Here is a 24,183-nt window from a genome sequence, read left to right as displayed (position 1 = left end):
AGTAATGCTCTCGATCATATCTAAATCCCTCCCAAGACAGCTTTCTGAAAAGAGATGTTACTCACTGAGCTGCGACAAAAATGCATTCCTATCTAGTAAACACTAAGTGAATGCTTATGGTTAATTTCTTTAAAACCATTTCAACATTTCTTTGAAGAGGAACCATAATAAAATGCAGATGCTGTACTTCTTTACCAAGATATTGAAGCATTTTTAAAAAAACTAACAGAAGTCATAGTGAAAACAATGAATGCTGTGCAACAGAGAGCCCTTCTCTATCTCATTTGTGTCCGTAACAGAGAAGGGAAATATACTTCTTGTAGATGGAGGAGCTATACAAGAACACATTCCTTAGACTTCATTGAACAACTGATCAGTGCATTACCACAAAGCCTCCTTTCCGAGAAATGCAAGCCTGTTGGTACTACTCATAGGCCATGGTCAGAACTAGTAACAAACCTTGTACATGATAAAAGAGCTTGCATTCAGTGCCCCAGATTAGTGTCACCAGGCATACTTTTGTGCAAAATCAACTTGCCTTGAGTGTTGATCAGTGGTGTAACACAGAGACAAACTGGTGATAAAACTGTACCAGAGCTTTCATCCTAGCCTGAGTGTCCAGGTCCCACACTTGTCTCTCACAGAGCTCAAACCAAAGGAATAAAAGTCACTTTCCCAGTGCTGTACCTGCACACACTGACTTGGGCTGGCTCTGCACAGGTCAGCCTGCATTCCCACAGGAATTACAGCACGAGCAGGATGGGCCTGGCTGCTCCCACATGTCACTCAAAAGCAGCACTATCTCTTGTGTGTGGAGCCCAGACTAAGCCAGTTCACTCAGCCTATGTCAGTCAGAATTCACTGCCCTTATGTGTTAACTCTAGAGGTTACCAGCTGACTCCATGTGCTGCAGCCACAGGCTTGGATCCAAATGTCTGGATATACCAGGAGGAGCATGTAACTTCAGAGGCACCAACATACACGCAGAGGCAATTCCAGAAGCAAGGGAACAGCAGAGCTAAAAGAATCCAAGCTGGGTATGTTCTGGCATTCAGAAGGGACAGGCATGAAGATGAATCACATTTTATAGACAGTCTCCCATAATTTTCCATAAACATATCCCTAGCACAGAATCCTTGAACAAAAGCACAGTACAGCCAGTAGAGTAATGCTTCCTCCCTAATGGCAAGAGATCTATTTACATCTTCAAGTTTAATCTTTTAAAGAGCTAAAACTTTCCATACCTAATACCAAAATAACCAATCCCTTAGTGCTCAGTCTCTCCTACATAAATGGGAGGTGTTCAAATGAGATACAGGGTTAATACATAACAGCTTATAACACAACTTTTATTAGAAAAGTTATACATAACAGCATCAACTATTTTCATGAATATTAACCTTAAAAGCAACAAAACCAGACTAAAAATGTGTAACAAGAAACTAATGACCTTTTCTATAATTAAACATTCAAGTTATCTACAATGTCTCTTTTTACAAAGGGGAAAATTATGGTTTTACAGGCACATCATGTTGAAAATAAAGCTGCAGTAACTTTATACAATTAACTTTTTCAAGGATTATTAAAACATGGTCATCATGTAGTCTCAAGAGTTTTTAAACATTCACATAATTTTACAGTTGAGTATACATTGAAATTTCAGAGTCCCAAAAGTATTTCACAAAAGTGCCAACATTAAAACCAGAACCTTCAGTGTGAATAATTTTGCCCTAAAAAAAGTTAAGACAGGTCTCCATAATCAACATATTCACATAACTTCTGGTGCTACCTGATCTAACAGTAAAGCTTCATTCCTCAGAAATAAAATCAAACCGCACCTCTTTTGCAAAACTGATAAAATGTTTTGAACATGGAAGTGTACATTATCAGAAAAAATTGACACTAAAAACCATAAATATATCTGAAGAGCCATTAATACACTACACAATTAAATGGAATTGTGTCCATCTGTACTCTATATTCAAGGTTTGTTGCCCTTTTGGTACAGGTGGTATCTGAATTTAGCAACTTTTCTTATTCTTACTGTTGGATGTCTGCTTAATAAAAAAATCAGATAATTTACAATCTAGAAGTCTGTTTTAAAAAGTCTGGAGTTTATATACAGCTCTAACAAACCTAAAGCATGATTTCTTAAATGGTTAAATGAAATTACTAGTTTTGTCACTTATTAACAGTAATTAGCCATTATCAGTAGTGGACCATAACAAGGTGATAAGTGAAAAGGAATGTTTTGTCTAAAATGCTTCATTTGTTCTGTCCTTTCATGTATCATGTAGAGGAAGTGCTTTCCACAGACACTCGTTTCCCCTTAGCATCAAGGGCTACAAAAATCTGACTGCAAAAATGCAGTGACACAGCAAGCTGACATATCAGGCACTACCTTTCATATTGGCAGCTTTAAGAGACCCACGGTATGCACAAAGATCTAGAGAAGGGGGAAAAAACTACTGCTATGAGAAGCAGACCGAACATTACTTCAGATGAGTTTGGCAACATTTTTAATCAGACAAAAGGTTGGCCATTCAGATTTACTTGTATAGGTTAAAAATACCTCTATTGAATCGACTAGTCAAATTATTGTAAGACATTTTGATACTCAACATCACATGCACCAATATTGCACACATCTGCTCTGAGCTGCTAAAACAATCTTTATCTGGGTGCTTGAGATGTCTGGTTTCTGTAGCTGGAACTCAAGTCACCCAACCCAGCCAGCAGTTTCACTAAAAATTTGAGTGGTAAAGTTAAAATACAAACCCCAAAACAATCCCAAGAAAAGAACCAAGGACTTTATACAGACAATAAAATCTAAATTTTCAGCAATGGTCTTGTGGGCCCTACAGACGGAGCAAGACACGCACACACTGGTGAGACGAGCACTAGCTCTGCTCTAGGGAACCATTCAGATAATGTGAAACCTGGGACCAGGGGTGGCAATGATGTCACTGTAGGGCTCCTCCTGTGTCAGCTCTATAGCTTGCTGCTTTTTCAGTACCAGGAAACTGTAGAACTTCGCAGCTGCTTGTTTTCTATTCGTATTTCTGCACAGCTCAAGCAAACTGATAGATTCTGCTCCAGTCTTAGCAAGAGCTCTCTGAAAAACACAGCATTGATACCACAAGTTAAAAAGAGAACTACACAGAAACAACGTCTCTTGGCAAGATCCTATTTTTTGTCAATCCCAGGACACTGAGGGATTCAGAAGGATGGGAATATTACAACATGTACGTGAAAATTCCATTATGAATCTTAGCTACATAAAACCTAGTAGGCTTCCCAGAGATGTGTGAAAAATCATTCTTGCATGTGTTGAACGTATTCCAGAAACACTGTAGTATAGCACAAAATATTATTTCTGCAGCAATAGCTAACCATTCTTTTCTGACTACAGGACAATTTTTTCTTAATAGGAATAAAATAAAATAAATCAAGTTTTATTTCTCAAAATAAATGCAATTCCAAAAATAATAAAGTAAAATTTCAAGAGCTAATGTTCTTTAAAAGATGCGTAATTTTCCCAAGGTGAAAGCCTGTTTATTTCTAAAACTCCTCTGTCTTAAACTAAGTACCCAAAGTCATTTAGATTTTCTCAAAGTCTTGGCAAGAATATATATTAAAAAAATTATGATAATACATCTTTTTGCTGGCCAGGACAACAACTGAAGTGTTCAATTTAAAGCAGAACTGTCTGCCCTGGAATGGATTTAAACTAGATGGAAAGATATTTGGCTGGCCAAACCAAATTATTTTGGTAAGATTTAAACTCCAAATCACACTGCAGATTTAATGTTTCAGTCATCCAATGTGATGTTCTTTTTGGTACATGGAAGAAAGAATTGAAAAAAGCTAGCAACGGCCAAAGAGAATTTCTAAAGCTCTCTTCAGAAACCATGATAAAACATTCAGAGAGGAAAACATTCCACAACACTACCAAATCAACATCTGTATACTTTAAAAAAATATTTTGAAGCTATTTTTTTTTTTATTTTAATCAGTTGTACTGATCTGGTCTGGAACAGAATTAATTTTCTTCACAACAGCTCATGTGGTGCTATGTTTTGCTTCAAGTAGGCTGGAGGTACACAAGAAGCTGGGAGGGGACACAGCCAGGACAGCTGACCCTAACTGGCCAAAAGGATAATCCATGCCATATGGCATCATGCTCTGCATTTAAAGCTGGGAGAGAGAAGGGGGGGGGTGGGGGTGTGACCATTTGGGATGTGGCATTCAGTGATAGCCAAATCTCACGAGCCGCCAAAATGTTTAACGGAACAAAGGAGCTACAGACCAGGCTGAAAGGCAAAGGTAGTCCAAGAATATGTGGAGGACAAACACAGAGACCAATAAGTAGAGGAACAGTTTGCACTTCAGTTCAGGGTGAACACTGTGGTGCTCAGTCATCTTATCAGAAAAAGCCTCTTTATTTCCAACAAGCAAGAATCCGTCCTACAGACAGATACATGTCTGTGCAGACTGAAGCCATGCCAGAAATCAGCCAAAGTCACATTTCCACAGCAGTTAAGTGATTCAGCTTCTCATGGCATGCAAGTTTTCAAACTAGCCTAGCTAGAAAGTAAACACCCTGTACAAAGGTGTTATCCCTAGACCCTTATAGGGGTTTGGCTAAAGACACATAGAACAAAGTCAGAGGTGCTATGGTTTCATTAAAATTGCAGTCATTATTTTAAAATTTAAATTTCTGAGAATCTTAGTTGCACACCGAGTGTGGGCTTAAAGGTTGAAAAATACTTAAGTGAAAAATTTTAATTCAAATGTTCTCTGAACAATAAGTGACAATTATAAAACTACAGATTTCATTTTAATACAATTATTTAATGAAGATTTAATCAAGTACATGCATTTTCTCCCCTCTAATTGGTATCTTAGGCTGTAACACCAACTGCAAAGAAAGCTTTCTTGACCTTTTAACTCAACTCAAAAGCATAAGTGGACACATTCAAAAGCTACTTTAAGAGGAAAAAAAATGATCATGTGTACCTGAAGGCCATGGAGCATTTGTTGAGTCCTCTTGTTCCATCTTCTTTCTTCTTGATCCTGATCACCCCCTGTGCCGTCTTCTTCCTGGAAGCAGGTGAAAAATAAAAGACATCAGTGAAGTTTGTTTGGTTCGCTACCATAGGCTATTAAATACTGTAGCTAAGACACAAGTTATCCCACTTGAGGACATGGCTGGTTTTCTTGCAAAAAGCTACTTTGATTAAGTGGCACAAGCTATTTAAAATAAACCACACTATTAAGTTCAAAAGTTCCTATCTAAGGCATTGTAAACATATAGAGTGGTTTAATCCAGCTGTGGGTGAGAACAGGAGAACACTAATTCAAAACAGAATGTAGATGTAATTTATAAAATTAAATAATTATTAAATGGTCATGAAATAATTTAACAATTACATTTCCAAGGGCTATCAGTTAGAACAGACAAGAGTTATTTCTTATGCCTTTTACTGAATCCACAGTCAAATATTTATCCATTTCTGGGAAACACAAACTGGTACACAGAGTTCTTACTTCTTCCTCCTCCTCCTCCTCTTTCTCCTTTTCCTTCTCCTTCTCTTTTTCTGGCAGAAGTTCTAGCTCTGGTATTAGCTGGCAGATGTTTTGGGGCTCCTCTGGAGGCATTTCTACAGGTGGTATTTCCAGCTGTTGTGATGGTGGATGCTTTAAGAGCACACAATACAGTTAAACAAATAGTATAATTTTGTCAGTTCTTTTACAACAGAATGATGGAGCTACAGACCAGTTTAATAAAATACAAGTATCTACTCTTAGCCATTTGTCAGAATTTTTCATTTTTGAAAACCAAAAAGCAATTTTGTTATGCTGTCCATATCTGTATTTTCAATCCTTTAGATTCTACTCAAACCAGAAATTATGATACCACTATAAAGTAAAAAGGCTTTCCAGTAACTTCACTTATGCCACCATCCAAACTACTGATCTCATTCCTTGGATCAGCACATGCAAATTTAAAATCTCACACCACTAGATGCACTGCTACATTCACACACTTTAACTAGTCATCTTCAAAATATCAAAATGTTGTTCTCATCAATACAAACATGCAGGAATTAAAACAATGGTACCTGCAAAGTTTCTGAAAACGTATGAATTACTTTGGTGCTCAAGTATATTCTCAGAAAATACGTACGTCAAGAGGAAAATACAGAAAAACAATTTAATGGGATTTATGTAGACAGTTTTAATAAAATTAATATATGGTACTCTCCCCTTGAATCTACATACAATTAAGTGCTTGCCAGTAAAGTTACCGACACCTGAAACTGTTTCTACACATACCCTAAAATGGTTAAGCAACTTCTGATGTAGTCAGACAGCAGGTATCACTACAGGTTATACATGCTGCTAAAGGCCTGACCTGGCCTCTAAGATAATCACAAATTCCCAAAACCCCCAATTACACTGACTTAGCACAGCCAATGCCGATTTCACCACATGACATGACCACAAGAAGCAGCAGCTGCCACCCTGCTTAATAAGATCATGTAACATCTAATAGTCCCAATCTACAGTGAACAACCTGTTAGTCAAGGAATGTGAAAAGTAAGGTTAAAAAATATGAGACACAGCATAAACCAGGACTGTTCGTACCACACAAGCATTCAGAAAAATACATCTTTCATTTTGCTCATTTCCCTCCTCTTCCCTTCACAAGAAGTTTCATTTTACATTGTATCACAGCTAATGTCCAAGTCTACTCACAACTCAACTAGGAAATATCTCCACACAATGAAAGTTTTTCTTTGAAACCTTAACAAAAAAGGAACACTAGGAACCTGGAACACTAGGGCCGTCTTAAAAGATGTTTATGCACCTAACACAATCCTTGCTTCATGGAAGCTGTTCATATACACTTGCCAAGCAGAACTTGATAAGCAATACACTAGACTCCTTGAAGACTTTTACTGGAGGAAATAGTGTAATTTCTTCATCATACCAGCATTTTAAATGTTTCAGTAGCTTTTCACCTTACAAAGGCACCAGAATGACAAATGTTCTGACACTACCACAGTGAATCTCAAGGGACCACAGAAAACTAGGACCTCAAATTTGTGTAATTTCTTATTCAAAGACATTGCCCACTTCTCATTCCCCATAAAAAAAATTGCATTCCCCATAAAAAAATTGTAAAAGCTTACTCACAGGTAACACTGGCTCTGGTTCTACTTGCTGCAGTTTGCGTTTAACACCAGTCTGAGCTGGTGGGGGTGGCATAACCGATTCATCCAGGTTGGTCCTGCTGCCTTCCATCATCGACTCTTGTAAACGGCTTGGTTCTTCCAGAATAGGTTCATCTATATTCCACCAAAAAAAAATTATTCTTTTAGATACTTAAGAATGTGATTAGAAACTGTACCAAAATCCAATCTGCTATTAGAATTGAGCACTCTCAACAGTCTGCACTTTCAATCCACTGGTTCAAACAATTCCTAAGCATCCCCTATTCCTAGGAAAAAACCATTATTTTATGTCACAGGTTGTACATCAAGCTAAACAACCATTACAAAGCTCGTTGATACATACATGATCTTCGATAACTTAATACAAAGCACAGATAAAAGAGGAAAAAATTGTTCTAAGGGAAAGCAGAGCATCTTTGACAAGACACAAACCAATGACATCTCGTTGCTGCTGTTGCTGTTGCTGCTCCTCTCTGGGAACTTCTGGGTTTTCAAAGTCTTTCAGGAACTCATCAAGATTGTCAGCTTCTCCACCTTTCCTCCTCTTTCTCAGGTCTTCTGGTACCAGAGGTGTAAGACAGCGAGTAAAGAGCTAGAGACAAAAGAGTACATTATTCACTACTGCAGCTTTCAGTGTCCTTTTATTTCATTTTGGATCAAGTAATTATGGGCTATCTTTCTCAGTTTTTAAACTCCTTTCCAACAGCACTAACTTTTGAAAAATCATTTATTTTTGTAATTGGTAACAGCAATGTTTAAAATATTTACCTTAGTTCTTTTAATATGCTTTTTCTCCCAAATATGAATACTGCCATCACTATATCACTATTTATATGCTGATGTTTGCTATACATGAGGCACAATCCTGAATATAGTCCATTTAAAAATCAACTTGCACAAAAACATTACCTTCAGTAGCCTGTTATTCCACAAAGGCTGCGCAGGCAGAGAGAAAAGCTTTTCAACTCCACCAGTTTCTTTCCACATCATCAATTTCTTAGTAGGAGGTGCCAAATCCAAAGTAGTAACAATATCAGAGTAGTCACTTAATTGTGCTCGAATAGTCTTGCTGTCCAGTTCTTTTACACTGTCCACAATCAGCTTTCTCTTCCTCTTTGCTTTGGTTTCCTTGACTGTTGAGATTTTTAGCAAGCAATGAAGGTTAGCTCGAACAAGGTACCAATAAAAGAATCCTGCAAGTTCTCTATAGAACTTACCAGCCCACATATAAAGCTGTCTCAAGAATCTAAGGCAACACTAGCTTTGTGAGAAGGATTAAAACCTATGTGCAATATAAAATGTCAAATACTATGAATGCTGTCCCATAACCTACAAATTCTTCTGTGAATTTCAATCTACCTAAACCTCAATGTCCTCATCTGCACATGCCTCTCTCTCCCATGGCTTGCTTGTTAGGCTGGTGGAAACACTGGCCACTGAGTTGACCAGAGGATAGAGCATCTCTCTTATGAGTAAAGACAGAGATTTGGTTTTGTTCAGCCTGGAGGAAAGGGAGCTTTGGGGTAACCTAATTGTGGTCTTCCAGTACCTGAAGAGAGCCTACAAGGAAGAGGGAGGAGACTTTTCACAAGGACATGTAGTGACAGGGTAAGTGGGATGGCTGCCAACTCACAGAGTAGGTTCAGACTAGATATTAGAAAGGAATTCTCCACTGTGAGTGTGGCAAGGCACTGGAACAGGTTGCTCAGAGAAGCTGTGGATGTCCCATCCCTGTAAAGGGACAGGACATCCCTTGTGTTCAAGGCTAGGATGCAACTTTGAGCAACCTGGTCTAGTTGTATAAGGTGTCTCTGCTCATGGCAAGAGAGTCAGAACTAGATCTTCATGATCCCTTCCAATCCCAGCCTATGACTCTAATCACAGATTTAAAATACCACACCCACTTTTTCCCCTAAGCCCTACCTTAGCTTTGGTAGAGTTAATGTGGGTGGTTATTTTAACTGTAAACTTTTGACCTTGTTCTAGGATAACTTTACTGTGCTCACAGCCTGGTACTCTGCAGCAGACCCTGAAGCTCTGGCAAATGCTGTCTTTGCTGGTCCCAACAGATGAACTGATCCCCTGCTGCCAGCCTGCCACGAGAGGGCAGTGCCAGAGCTCTCCCACTGGTCAAGCAGGGAATCGGGGCCGGAAGCTCAGTCTAAAAGCACAGGGCAAGCAACTTTCTTTACAGATATTCATTTTTAAATAAAGCAGGGGTCAGTATATAATGAGCCAAATACAGTATCAGTTAAAATAAGCACGTTTCTTGCATTAAAGAAAAAGACAAGGAAAATCCCTACTTAGCAGAAATTCAAAGGTGCACCTCCTGAAATCAGCAATTCATTAAAGCTACAAATCACTAGAACAGCACTTGTTCTTGGTGTAAACAGTCACTCCTGCCCTTCAAACACAGCATATCAAGAACTGTGCTGCACTACAGATACCATATTAGAATTAAAGACATACTGAGCTCCATTCCAACTCAGTGCATTTTAACTAGCATGTTTATCCAAAGCTACAATATCATGCTGTTACATGCACTGACTGATGAAACTACAAACTAGTATTCTCTGCCACCACCCCATGTAAGCTACCTCTCTGGAAAGTACTGGAGGGCTACTATTAGAATAAAAGGAATTCAGCACTTGAGCCCTGGTATCTCTCCCAAGTGAGAAGCAGTCAGCAGCAGTGCTACACATTCCTTTCCACTCCATCAAGCTAAGGTGGTCTCTGACAAACTGCGTAAAATACTCCCCAACAGCTCACTCACCAGTTATGTCAATAGGCTCCAGAGCAAAAGCTTCCTCTTCATTGGGCACAAGCGTTGTCTGGTCAGTCATGGTTGGTAACGGTTCCACCGGATCCACAGAGTCTGGGCTGTCCGGGCCTCCCACTGCCAATTACAAGAACCTTGCACTAGGTCAAAACATTAACAGCCTGTGCTACCCCTCCCATCCCCTCCTCCACACCTTCAGGTGGTTTACCACATTTCATACTTTTGAGCTTAGTATGCTTTTAAGGAATTAGAATCCGAACTACATGAGTTGGAAGTAATTCTAGATCTGGTCCTATATCATACTCACTTGATACGTTATCATCATCATCCATATCATCGTGGGGAGGCTGCTCTGGCATCATTACTCCACTTTCTGAGAGTGCAGGTGGGTCATCAAAAATACCACCATCATTATTACTGAGAAGTTTGTCATCTGAAGCAACCATATGAAAGAATCAGTTTTGCATCCACAAATGGATGAAGTAAGTATAGATAAATTTACAAAAAAGTACAGACAAGTTTATTACAAAACAGATGAAGATAGTGCAGAAGCTAGAAACCAGTACTTTCAATGCTGACATAGAAGAATGTAGCAGTGCTCTCTGAAGGGGCATTTCAGCTCTAATTCTGAGCTTACAGATAACCTTTATTACAATATACTTGCCACACATTTGCATCTTACATCTAATTTTTTAGAACTTTAAGTATGCCAACACTTAATATGCTGCGAGTCATCTATACTGCTGTAATACACACAAACCAGAATTCCACTGTACAAAGCATAACTTTGACAACAGTTATGATCATATAATTTATGATTTTTGATTTTTTGCCAAGTTTGATCTTGGCAACAAAGGAAACAACTTCCCCTTGTCTACCCAAGAACTTATTACTTAAGGCAGGAGGTAGGATAGGGAAAAACAAATTTCTCAAATTTACCCAATATTCCACCATCGTTTCCTTCTCCAAAATTATCATCTTTGTATTGGTCTTCATACTCCAGGTGATTAGATTTCTCATTGAGGTGACTGGTGCTCTGTTCAGGTTCTAGCAGGAGATTGGAAGCACTAGTGCTCACCAGCATGTCATCCTCAAATGCACTACCTTCTCTCATCATCTCACGATCATCCATCCCAAAGTCACCTGAAAGAATAAAATTGCATTGCTCTAAGTGCTAAAAAAAGATGCAAGAAACCTACCTAACCAGTCAACAAAGGCCCATATGTAAGACCAAACTTTTAATTAAATTTATCCTATTTGCAGAGTTAATGACAAGATGTAAGGAATTGTAACCAGCAATACCATTGCAAAAAATACTGTTCAAACAATTATAAAAAAAATTCCTTTTCAAAGCTTTTTATTGTACTTATTTGAATTGATGTTAGCAAGATCCTACTAAACTTTATCTGAACAGAAACCAAAGAATTCAATGGAATTCAAAGACATTGTGCCTTATGCCTCAAGGCTCTAGTACAGGGAACAAACCAATACCCAGTCAACCCCATTTTCAGATTATTCCTTCAAGACAATTACTGATTTATGGATTACAATACTATAAGTTGGGAACAAGATACTAAAATAAAACTGTCTTTAGTCTTTGATTCAATTGTTAGAACACTGTCCTTAAAAAGATACCTAAAGTAGCAAACTCATCACCAGTAGCTACAGACATCTCCCAATGGTTTCTCAGAGCAAGCTTCTGATTAGCTCACTTCATATTCACACCACATTGTGAAAATCGTAACTGTCACAGTGCTTCAATGATTAACTTGACTGAATATTCAGCTTTTCTTTCTGTCTATTCTAGACAGCTAGAAGTTTGCTGAGCATTAGAGGACAGACTTTCTGGAAAAACTGGCATGAACAAAATAAAACATACAAAACCATAGTATGTTTGATCTAATTTGTTTAGAGCTTATTGGACATTCCATAGTAATTGCAAAATTGTATCTTACAATAACTGAAATTAGCTATCAACACATAATAACACATGAGATCTTTACCAAAGTCATTATCCTGGAGGATACTGATGTTGCCTACTTCTTCTCTCATTGTAATTTCTTCCACTCTACTCTGGTTCAAACTGAACTGCTGAGCCACATCAATATCACTTAAACAAACAGAAGGCAATTATTAAAAATCTCATTAAAAAACGAGCAACAGATAAAGCCTGCTAAAATAAACATGACATTATTCAGTAAAAAGCAATTTTACATTCAAGTCAATTATTGAAAAAAATAACAGTGAACACTGAATAGAAACTACTACTTAAAACAGTGAGACTGTTAATGGTTCAAACCTATCATCCAAATTGCATTAGCTTCTGGGAAATGTATCAGTAACCTCTCTTACTCTTTGCTGTGTTGGGATTACTAATTTCAAAGGCCAAATTAACAACTAAGAAAAACCTTCAACCCCTTCAACTTCTAAAGCTATTAATTTAGTTTATCAAACACTGTATTTTGCACCACTACCAAGTTAACACCCTTTGTGGTGTATTAAGGTACATTTCTTAATAACACACAGAAATTTTATGCAGCTTCAAATTAGTATATACTCTAATTTGAATTTGAACTAAATTGAACACTGAGTAAGCTGTATTCTAAAATCTCCCCTATGAATAATTTAAATAAAAAAATAATAAAATACATCAGTTTTTTTAAAAATTAAGAACTATTCAGGCTGTATACTAGCTCTGTATACAAGTAACCCCTAAGTATCAAGAACTTTTAAGAATTAAAAAGTGCCACTACAGAAGGTCAACTACATTTCCATAAAACTAATCTTGTCTAACCTAAGGATGTATATGACATAGGGTGCTTTGAACAGAAGAAAAAGGAAGTTATAATAGGTATTTGAGTTTCCCAAAAGCTCCTGTAAAGACAGCTTTAACTTCAGTTAAAGCCAATACTACTATGAACTTAAAATCAATACAAAGATGACTGCACACTTTCTTATTAAAAGACCTAAGAATAGAAGTTACTTACAGACTTTTTTTTTTACCTACAGCAATGAGTTAGCTGTTTAAAACCAGGTTCTCATACAGGTTGACTATTAGGAAAAGGTGTTTTACAGGAAGAGCGATTAAGTATTGGAATGGTCTGCCTGGGGAGGTGGTAGAGCCACCATCCCTGGATATGTGTTAAAAAAGAGACTGGATGTGGCACTTGGTGCCACGGTTTAGTTGAGGTGTTAGGGCATGGGTTGGACTCCATGATCTTGGAGGTCTTTTCCAACCTAGTGATTCTGTGATTCTCCTGAAATAAAACAAATTACCATTTTCATGGAAATGAAAAAAACCCCAAGCTTACTCTAGATCAGGAAGTGGTTGGTCAAAATCGTGAAACTCCTCAGGTAAGGTAATAGCATTGTACGCAGCCTCTCTGTTTTCCTCAGGCAAATCAACAACTCCTGCAAAGAAGAACACGCAGACATAAGTGCCCATTCCTTACAAGGACAGCATTTTTCGCCGTGCCATTACCATGCTCTCTGCATGAGCCTATTGTCTTTACATTTGTTGAGCTGAACTGATGCTGAGGCACCTACAAAGAAACCTTAGATAATGCTAGTAAGTGAAATTCAAACTAAATTCAAAACATATATACTCAAGCCATTGCACTGTCTATATAATCCCAGAAGCCTGAAATCAATCAGTAATGTTTGTGTGGCACTATGCAGAGCTGTGCAGCCAACAAAGGCATCGTATGTTTCACAACACTACAGGTACCTGCTCCAAAATAATTTTATCATGATACATGGTGTAAGTCAGGTTCTACATTATAGCAGCAGCTCAGTGTGACTGCTTTGCTACTCGTCCTTTACTCAGTTCCAGAAGTCCTGGAACAGTACTGATTGCACTTCAGGCTCACTAACTCCTAGGCTTCTGCACATGAAAGAGCTGTATTACCAAAACCACACACATACCTTTTCTTATCCTCCAGAGATGCTTACTCTTATTCAGCAGGCATTCTCAGAGCATGACTATCAGATTGGGCATCACAAAACCAGTGCCAGTAGTTGGTCCCTCTCTTTTATTCAAAGTCTTCAAAGGTCAGGGCACTTGAAAGTGCATGGGAAATGCAGGTTCAATTCTTTCTGTAACTTGCAGAAGATTTGAGCTCTGCACTCTGCCTTCTGACCCACATATACAACACAGGCAATTCTGAGGTAGGTACTTCAGAAACACTCTGCTCACAGTGCTCCCCTCTGCAATGAATAATCAAAGAACCACTGTCCAGAGAGACCAGGAACAAGCCTGAGTCTGTAGCTTACTCATCATGGTACTTGACTAGGAATGAAGAAATCTAGTCCATCCTTTCAGGGTTGTTCAATATTTTTACTTGTCTGCTGCTTAAAATGAAACATGTAAATGATTCTCGGAACAGAAAGACTTAATGCCTAAGGCACAAATTTTAAACTGATAATAAAGACCAGTGCCTCAGCTTCTGTAAGGCCAGCATGCCACTTTTTGCAAATCCTGATTTTAAGGTGCTTCACCTTCAACATGCACTCTGTTAGAAGAGGGAAAATTGGGAAAACAGATTGCCTTGTGATATTAAAACAAATTTATGTTCTTATCACCCAGAGAAGTTAAACACAGTAGTAAACAAAAAATTAGCAACAGTCAACAAATTACCACTGAAAGCTACATAAAAGTAAGTACTTGAATTCAATGCCTGAATCACAACCTGTAGATCAGGAAATGAAGATAAAGGCATGACATACTGTAACTTTTCTCAAGTTACTGCTGCATTGGCTTTCAAGAGTTGCCTTTTTACAAAACAAAAAGTCTCCCTCAAGTTCAGCTTTTAAATCTATTGCACTCACTAACTTAGAAAGGTAAAATGATTTAGTAGCAGTACACATCCAACAACATCACTGCCACAGCTACACTTCAGCTGAAAAAAAGTTCCCCAGGCCAAAATTAAAGAAAACTATCCCTAAAGGCATGAAAGAATGAAAGCCGAATAATTGACTGCTGGATGGAAAAGTAATTTCAGATATTAATACGGCACCCCATCTTCATGGAACATATTTAAGTAAGCAGCTATAGAGGGTGAAATTATGTTGCAAACATACAAAAGGAAAACTATATTTGATGCACACATTACAGTTCACATTATTTTCAGAAACTAAAATGTGAAAGTGGTAGAAAAACAGCTTACTTTCATGTTTCTTTTTTAACTCATAGCAAAAGAATCCTCACCACTGATGGTCCCCTTCTGTGCTTCTATTCAGTAGGGCACTGGCCTTTTTCAGACCAAAGGTAAAAAACATTCAGTATTTCCATTTAATATCATACACCAGCAACAGCCAAAGTCGTAAGTGGGATTTTACTGAATCAGCATCATTAGGAGTAGTTTTTGTTCAGAATTCAGTTACAAGATGTTATTCAGCAGACAACTCAGCCAGCTGCAATAATTACTTCTATAACCTCTACCATTATGTAATTATACAGAATAAGAAGGCAGAATTGTATGCCTTCTTAATAAATACATTTATCAATGTAACTTTTCAGAGAGCACTTGATAAAGACAGATACCTGGACGAAAAGCCATCTTAATCTTAATGAAAGCCTCATTACAGTCTGCAAGAAGATATTTTGCTTTCCTGTGGTAGATTCTAACAACGCCTAGTAAAAGATGTCCTGAGGTCCGAAGTGCCATCTTCACCTAAAAACACATTTCACAATCATTGAGTTAGCTGTATCCTCACCTTCCCCTTAAACAACACCTCAGCCGGCTTTACATTAATTTTCGCAATAAAATCAAATATTCAAAACAAGTATAAAAATCAGCACAAATCTGAAGAAGCAAAGAATGCAAAGTCTACAGTTCAAGATGATACCTATTACATTATTTATGGATGACCTGGCAATTACTAAATTAATAGCAGCTCACTCCAGGAATTTCCAAACACTGCTCTGTCTAGTTAAAAAGTGACGAAGCCTATTTTTACCATATCTTATTTTCTACCACCTTTGCTACTTCAATTGTGGAAGAAGTGAAAAATACAAAAAGTTGGACAGCCATAAATAACGATTTAGTTAAGTAAAATCTGGTTAAAAACTGTTAGCTACCTCTCCATCTTCTGTCCTGCAGTTAAAAAGAAAATCAGAGATAAACACTGGAAGATGTGGAGTGCCCATAAACAAGCACTGCCACACTAAAGCAATTTTAAGTTCCTTTCCTCTTCAATCTCACTGCTCTAACAATTCATAGAAACACTCTTCTTTAAGTATTTTAGGCTGAAAGAGCATGAAATTTGTGTTGAATGGTACATGGAATAATTGTCTCATAGAAAGAGTAAGCCATACAAGATTGAACATCAACCTGTAAGAATTTAAAATTTTTATTACCTCAAATGTCTTTTTAATATTTTGGCTGATGAACTCTTACACAAAGTATATGAAGAAGTGCCAATTAGTTTCTCCCTTCTCTAGAAGAATGCTCCAGCTCACTAGTGAGTCTATGAACATTATCTTCTTCCTAAATCCTTCCTAAAGTGATAATGAAGCAAATCACTATCCTAGAAGAGTAAGCATCTCTGTGATTCTACAATACTTTTTGCTTACACTTAGCAATTCTTCTAAGAGCTAGACTAGCATTATAAAAACTGTTAACACTTGCATCAACCAAAATAAAAGATGTAAATAAGTTTTCTTTTGTTTTCAAGTAGTTGCTTTTTTTGCAAGACATTGACATCTGTTAGGTGACAAAAGTCACAAGTGTACCACCAGTTCTAAGATGAAAAATTTCACTGTCATGAGTAGTAGAGTGGAAGAAAAGCAAACATGTAAAAACATCAAGCTACTTAAAATTTCCTCCTGTTACACAATAAAGTATTTCACACCTAAATGGACCTTTCCACCCTTTCAATAGCAACATTAAGAACTTTATTTGCTTCAGCGACCCAAATAGTAGTTAACACCTGTACACTCAAGTTCTTTTCACTACAAGGTCACATGACTAGTGTAAAATAGATACCTTTGGGGAAATGATGCTCTCCACACTGCTCTCCAGATTACATTCAAAAACATGGGCTTTGGTCAGCTTCTTATCCCAGTGGGCCGCCAGCCAGATTTTGGCCAGTGGCCCACGTTTGCTCAGGACAAAGTGGGCATAGAACATGATCACAGATATCTAAACCAAAGTGCAAACCTGTAAAGAGAAAGGCAAATATTTATTTCCACGTCTTATATTTTATGAGGAACATCCTTGTAAACACCCCCGTTATCCGCAGAAGAAGTGCACATGTTTGATTTTCAACCACTGAGGTCAGACTATTTGTTTATTAGGTTTAAGCCAACACTTAAAAATGGTGTCCATGTAATAGCATATATATGTATTTATTACAGAAGAATTATAAAGCAGAAACAACACTCACTAACAGCCACATACACAACTTAGAAATGTTTACCATCCCTCAAGAAAAAATAATCTTGAATCTTTTACCTAAAGGGTAATGATACCAAACTCTCTTAATGCAAAGAAGCACATCTCAGTTTTCATTCCACAGTAGTTTTCTACAACTTCCCTTTCTTTCTACTTTTAATTCAGTAGCTACTACTCTACTATACCAGTATGTATTGTACATTGTCCCAGCAAAAGAGCCACCTTTTTAAAATATACAGCCCTAAATATTTTTGGACTTCACTATAATTTCCTAAACAGGAAACACAATTGTGTCTTCATTTCTGAACAGACCGTTCTCCACTTTATATTTTTTTTAATGAGGTGTTGATGAAAGTGGTGAGAAAACTGACCGATTTATTCCAAACTTCCTTAAGATTCAATTTTCTTTCTCCTTCACCAGGGGAAAAAAAAAAAAAAAAAGAAAAAAAAAAGAAAAAAAAAGATACTCTTATGCATTTATCTAGTAACTACTTTGTTACGGCTGATAAGATGCCAACACATTAAACCATGGGGAATCAGAACAGCGTGATGCCTTATGATCTAAACATGCCAGTTCCATGCATGAGGTAAGCATATGATTCAGTTAACTACAAGTAAAGGGGGAAAAAAAAAAGTTTGCTTTGAAAAAGTAGAAGAATCTCCACCAAGAGTTTTTCCAGTAGTTTCTATAACCCAGGAAAATTAATCAAAAAAGAACAGGAAAGGCACAAGTGCATTTCAGTTTTTACCTACTCTACACAGACAGAAAAATTGCCAGAGGAAGCACAGCAAGTCACAATTGTCACTGCTAGGAATTTAAGTACAGGGGCAAGAGAAGCTCTGACATTACTGATTCAGTGGAAATAAAGCCAACCTCTAGACATCTGGATAACAAATGAAAAAATGTACATCTCAAAGTCAAGTCCAAGCATTTCTTTTTTCCATTTTGAGAGTTGCATAACAGAACTGATTATCAAGCTACTCTCTTAATGACAGACTGGCCACCAATTCCATCCATAATCAGAACAGTAGAGAGGATTCAAAGGAAATAAAGGCAACCTTCAGCCTAAACTCAAATGAATTCAATATACAGAATTAAGACTACTCTCAGGAGTGAAGGTAACAGCTTTTAGTCATAATGAAGCTGCAAACTGACAAAAAGTTAAAATGCCATTTTTATTTGTTGAGATTGTGTGACAGCTAAGGATAGCACTGCACAAAGATGGACATGAGCAAGCTTTTCCAGGAAGCACAATGAAATAAGTTTTTGATGAACATTAATCTAAAGGAAGTATTTTACTGTTTTCCCCCTCAGGATTTTTTGAAAGACATCGCACTGTCTTAAGGCCTGCAGACAATTCAATCCTTGCATATTTTTTAAGGCCTCAGTATTTTTGTATATACAGACATGACTCTACAGTACAGCATTTTGATATCTTGAGTTGCTACCAGAACCGTGCAACAGTAAGCCTGTAACTACCCCTGAACAAGTGGAATAGGAGAAAACACAGAGTAAACAAAACTACTTGCATTCGTCCATTAAAAGCATTCAACAACAGTTGCAAAAGATTGTACTTTGATTAGTGGAGTTTGGCACAATTATTAAAACAGATAACATGGGTTTCACAAAATTTCAAACACAGAGTTAACTGAAAATATACTTAAGTTTCCTGATAAATATGAAACTCACTACTTGGACAACTTGGACCAAAACAATTTATCTATTACTTTAAATTGGTTCCTCTTCATCACTTGAAGCCTTGCCATACTGAAATACATGAAGGGAAACAGTGACAATCAGACTATAGACATTTCTAAAGTGTTTTTCAATCTGAACTGTATTAACCAATAATGATTCTATTATCTAAAGCAATAATTTCTTGTCACATGAGTCCCTGTCACTTCCAACTTGCAGCAGATGCTCTGCATGCCAATCACTGGGTTACAGCAACTGTACAAAGCCCACCTTTACAGTACAGCTGCTTAGCACCTCAGCTCTTCAAAGCGGGCCCCAAAGGCTGCTCCTGCTTTCTCCAAACTTTTTTATTTCTTTTCAGATACTCTCTTTTCTGCATTTCAGGCTTTTTGTCTGATCTTTAATTCATAGCACAGTATGCTGATGCAGTGGCATAAAAGAAGAAATAGATTTTCTGGCATAATTTGAGACTGGGATGAATGTTAAAGGAACCAAGAGTTTCTACAAGTGGCAAAGTGCTCAGGCAGACATACAGAATGTGTCATTGACTGAAAAAGCAACTCCTAAGAATCCACAAAAGAATAAGGGTAGCTGATGGCTCTTAAAAAGCCTGTAAGATAAAATGTAACTGTCAATTTTTGAAATTGACTGTAAATGAAACAGGACCATAATTTTTTTCTAAAAACTTAGGCATTTTTCCGTCTTGCTTGCATTCCTCTAAGGCAAAAAGAATATGTACTCACACACTGTAGGACCAAATCCCAATCATGTCAGATCAACCTTTTAAAATACCTGAAACTTCATTGTCATTAACTTTGAACTTGCTTGGACATGCCACAATTGTCCTCAGGTTTTCTCTGCCTAACTTGGTCAACAATTGCACAATTTAAAAAATTTATCTTCTTATAGAGGTGTAAAAAATGCTCTACTTCTATACACAAAGCAAGTGAAATGTAAAGCAAATATACTGTTCATAAACAGGGTCTGATCCAGAGTGTGTCTATTTCATTCTCTCATCTGAGACTCTGTTAATTGCTCCAGCCAAAGTAGAACTAAGAAAATTTGGTAGATGGTAACTATGAGCATCATCTTAACTCTCAACTCACATATATTTCATCTTAAAATCCTTCTTCAGATTAGAATGGCTAGCTATCTAACCTCTGAAGAGCACACTGGCATAGCTAGTCCCATCCTTCAAGGCATGCAGAAAGGTGCTTAATGAACTAAGAGCTGACAACAGACAGAACATTCACCATATTTTGATTTGACTGTGGTTCACTCTAGCTCATTAAAACCACTTACCAGCTGCTCTCCCTAGGTTAGGTTATGTACACACACACACACACCAGTCCACAACTAAAGATCAGTCTTTTATTTTTTACTGTCACCTACTTTTGTTCCTTGTAAAGCTAGTCCAAAACCACAGTCATACACAGATGAGTAGACAAATTCCACACTACAGTTTAAGAAATCAGCCAGTAATTTTAATTCATTTGTCCTTATGCTATCCTTCAATTTCTCTTCTCTGCTGGTTTCCCCCCACCTAATAACAGCATAATTTCCTCCTGTGCTGTTTCTGCTTTGCTAAGCCCAGGCAGCCCTGGGTGATCTGGGGAAGCGTGAGATCACCCCATGCACCTGCATCAGTCTGAGCTGGCCCTACCAGACTTCAGAAGAACTACCCTGACCCTGCAACTGTACTTTGAATTCTTCAACTTTAACTCATAACCCTTCACTCCCCAGTCCTTCTTCCATGACTAAACTTGCCACGTGCGTGGGCCTCACACTGCCTCCCTGGCAGGTTTCGGTACCACACTGAACACCTGGTGCCACTGAAAAATAATTCATCACAAACTCCACTAACATCACCTTACAGCTCCATGCCTTTTCACCACTACCTTATCTGATCTCCTTCCTTCAACCACTTTTATAATAGTCTGGTTAATCCACATTTATCTTAATTTTAATGTATTTCTTTGTGGCACCTGGAGCTTTACTAAAGTTCCGCATCAAGTTGCCTTAATTTCTTATGTCCATAAAAATAAATTATTGAAAAAGCTTATATTGAACTAGTTCAACTTGCCATACCTTTGATAAATACATACAGCATTTTCCATTTGTCTCCAGGTCTTGTTTTTTGCATCAACAATTTTTCAGAAATTCTGTGGGTGAGGTTGCACTACAAGGTCTATTAATTACTCAAACCACACCACTCCGTTACAGGAACTGCTTTCACTGTTCTCCAATTACAATATACTACACACCTACATAATCAGATAGAACCAGCACCCCACTAGGGTTACTAATTCAAAAGGCAGATCACTCACAAGTACCGTACAGAGCTGGAGATTACTGAACCCTATGATCGCTGTTGTCTTCCTCCCTCAATTCCACATTCATACCTAACCCACAGCAGGTATCCTGCCCTTGTCCCTACATTCAGAATGCTCAACCAGTAGGAAAGAAATCTTTTTAATTTAAGACCCTGTCTCCATTATCCCAACCTATTTTGTGCAATGCCAGATGCAAGTCAAATGAATAAACTTGCAGAAACCATGTACTAACGAATTTTTAAAGGTATCTAAATTGAACAGAATTCCTTATGTTACTCCATCTTTTTCAGTTGTTATTTCTCTGCGCTGTTCATCCAAAGAGCCCAAATGTAAAAAAACTTTTTAATATTTTACCTTTAAGAAGCTAAACTGATGTGGTAACTAAAGCAAATACTCTAATTTCTGTGAGAAATCCCATGGTATAAGCAAGAAATTATGAATTTGTGTGGTAATTTAAGTTTATTGTAGATCTCACTAAGTTTTTGCTCCTCCTTTTATTACCCCATCACACCAACTTCCTCTCTTGTTAAAAGTTTAGGTGAGTGGGCTTTGCTTTCCCAAATTTTGTAGAATGTCAAATATTTACAAGTGAACCTTCATAAAATAAAACAGAAGCCTGGCCCTAATAATGCTCTGACGTCCCCCGGTTTTAATACCAAGTTTTACTGAGTAAGAGATTAAGGAAAGTGTGCTTAATCGCCCACATTCGCACAATGTGGGCCTAAATGCTAACTTCTTCAAATTTACAGTAGATTCTTTATGTGTCTGAATTTAAAGAAAAGCCATTTTCAATGAAAGATGCCAGTAAGTCACAGTGACCCCTAGAATCCTTCGATATTGTTAAAAACACAATGCCCTGTTTTATATTTAACAGAAGCGTTTCTAATCACGATCAGAGAAATCTTAAAAACGATAGCAACATTTCTAACAGTGTACGTAAGAGTAGGATCTTGGCTCTTCAAAAGGCCGGCATTTTTAAAGGGCCCTTTTATTTTGCAGCTGAACAGCCCGTGTCCGGAAGACAGTTCATTGCCATTACAGAGGCTGTGAGAACATTCAGTACCCTGCCCCATTCACGGCAGAAGGAAAATTGCACTTAAAAACAGAAGACTGGCAAATGAAACTTTGCTCCTGTTCCTCTTCCCAGACGGCAGCAGCCCCGCTGTGCGTCTAGGGCGCCCACAACCAAGGATCTGCTACACCGCGGCGGCCCCCGGGCCTCTCCCCGGCTCCCTCGGCCGCCCAGTGACCCGGCTCTCCCGGGGAAGGGCCGCGGTGTAACAGATCCCTGGCGGACCCTGCGGATCCGCGCATGTGCCCGCTCCAGGTGCACAGACCGCGCTGCCCCTCCAGCTCCCCCTCCGCCCCGGCCGCGCTCCCCTCGGGGCCTGCCCGTGCCGCCGCCAGGCCGCGCTCCGGGCCCCGCTGCGCCCGGCCTCGCCTGAGACCGCCCCGGACACCCGGCCCCACGCAGGGTCCCGGGGCGGCCCTGCCCTTCCTGGGGAGCCCCAGGTGTCGCGGCGCACCAGGCGGGCACCCCCCCGCCGGGAGGGCTCGGCCGAAGAGCCGGTTCCGAGCCCGAACATGACGGCAGCACCCCGAGAGCCCGGCTGCGGCTGGGCCCCGCCGGGCCCCTTCGGGCGGCGGCAGCGACCGCGGCGGCCGGAGCCGCTCCTTACCCTGCTCCGGGCCCGGGGACCGCTCGCTGCTCCTGCCGGGCCGGGCCGAGCCCGAGCCGAGCGGCGCCGAACCGAACCGAAGCTGAACCGAAGCCGAGCCGGGCCGAACCGAGCGGAGCCGAAGCGGAGCCGAGCCGCTCTCTCAAGCAAACAAGATGGCGGCCGCGGTCCTTCCTGCGCGCGAAGGCGCCGTTCAAACCGCAGGATGTTTACGGTCAAATTCCCCCCCGGCCCCGGCCCAGCCACTGCGCGTGCGCACGGCCCCAGGAGGCGGGGCTGAGCCGCGGGGCTGACGGACGGCCCCTGAGTGACAGCGGCGCGCGGGCTCCGCGGGGGGCGGGGCTGCGGGGGAGGTGAGGCAGCTGCGCGTGCGCGGCTCCGCCGGGGAGCGGCCGGGCTGTGAGAGCTGAGTGGGGCTTGGTGTTCTTCATTAGCTCGATTTAAAACATGTGAAAGAATCGTTCTCTTCTTTCACAGGCTGCTTCCCGTGAGGTCTTTCTGATCCCTGCAACTCCGTCCTGCCGCCGCGGCGCTGCAGGTGTTTTGTGCTGTGGGGTAGTTTGTTGACTTGGGGAACAGCTGCGGGCACCACTCTCTTTGTTTGGACCAGCTTGATTTCGACTGTGTATAGAAAGGTTTTCTTGGTCCTAATTTACTAGTGTATGATGACCACGTATGATGTAATGGAGAGGGGAATATAGCTGCAACAGGACTCTAAGCAGAAGGAGTCAATCAGTAGGTAAAAGCAATGGCAAGGAAAAACAAGGACTGCTTTGGGAAACAGGATTTTTTCTGGTCTCTCTCAGGCATTAGGAAATCTGATGCTATGAGTACATTACCATTATGGATGAACACCAAACAGCCTTTGGCCCAAAGAGACACAAAATTCAAAAATCTTATTAAAATAACCTCTGAAACTAGTTAATGGGTCTAGTGCAATGGGTCATCAGTTTACAAACATAATGTTGGAATACCAAGAAAATCTGCCTACTTAGGGTTTAAGGAGTATTACTGCTATTTGTGACACTCAGTTAATATATCTTAGGGGATGATAACACCAG

The 24,183-nt window shown here is 39.3% G+C and overlaps 1 protein-coding gene across 1 annotated transcript; it reads right to left on the bottom strand.

Annotated features, from left to right (window-relative positions):
* Positions 1-1,320: 1,320 nt before the first annotated feature.
* On the bottom strand, positions 1,321-23,309 carry RAD21 (RAD21 cohesin complex component). The gene is made up of 14 exons (XM_005516948.3): positions 23,123-23,309; positions 17,007-17,180; positions 15,563-15,692; positions 13,332-13,431; positions 12,024-12,130; positions 10,960-11,163; positions 10,328-10,453; positions 10,015-10,137; positions 8,151-8,374; positions 7,674-7,833; positions 7,204-7,355; positions 5,551-5,700; positions 5,020-5,103; positions 1,321-3,115 (listed from the first exon to the last, which is right to left on the bottom strand). Exons 2-14 carry the CDS (start codon positions 17,148-17,150, stop codon positions 2,924-2,926), a joined length of 1,896 nt encoding a protein of 631 aa, XP_005517005.1. The 5' UTR covers positions 17,151-17,180; positions 23,123-23,309; the 3' UTR covers positions 1,321-2,923.
* Positions 23,310-24,183: the final 874 nt, after the last annotated feature.

The sequence above is a fragment of the Pseudopodoces humilis genome, chromosome 1 (assembly GCF_049639895.1).
Source record: "Pseudopodoces humilis isolate 2021_Gansu_Grassland_sample_001 chromosome 1, ASM4963989v1, whole genome shotgun sequence".
NCBI classification, from domain to species: Eukaryota; Metazoa; Chordata; class Aves; order Passeriformes; family Paridae; genus Pseudopodoces; species Pseudopodoces humilis.
The sequence above is the reverse complement of the archived record's forward strand: the minus strand, read 5'-3'. Positions and strand labels throughout refer to the sequence as shown.

Bases quoted from the DNA above. Each gene is read 5' to 3' on its own strand.
- RAD21 (XM_005516948.3), bottom strand. From the start codon at position 17,150: ATGTTCTATGCCCACTTTGTCCTGAGCAAACGTGGGCCACTGGCCAAA. The intron at 10,454-10,959 runs GTAAATTTGAGA...TGGTTGCTTCAG, and splicing joins AAACGATGGTGGAATATTGG to ATGACAAACTTCTCAGTAAT. The intron at 3,116-5,019 runs GTACACATGATC...TGTGTTTTTCAG, and splicing joins AAATGCTCCATGGCCTTCAG to AGAGCTCTTGCTAAGACTGG.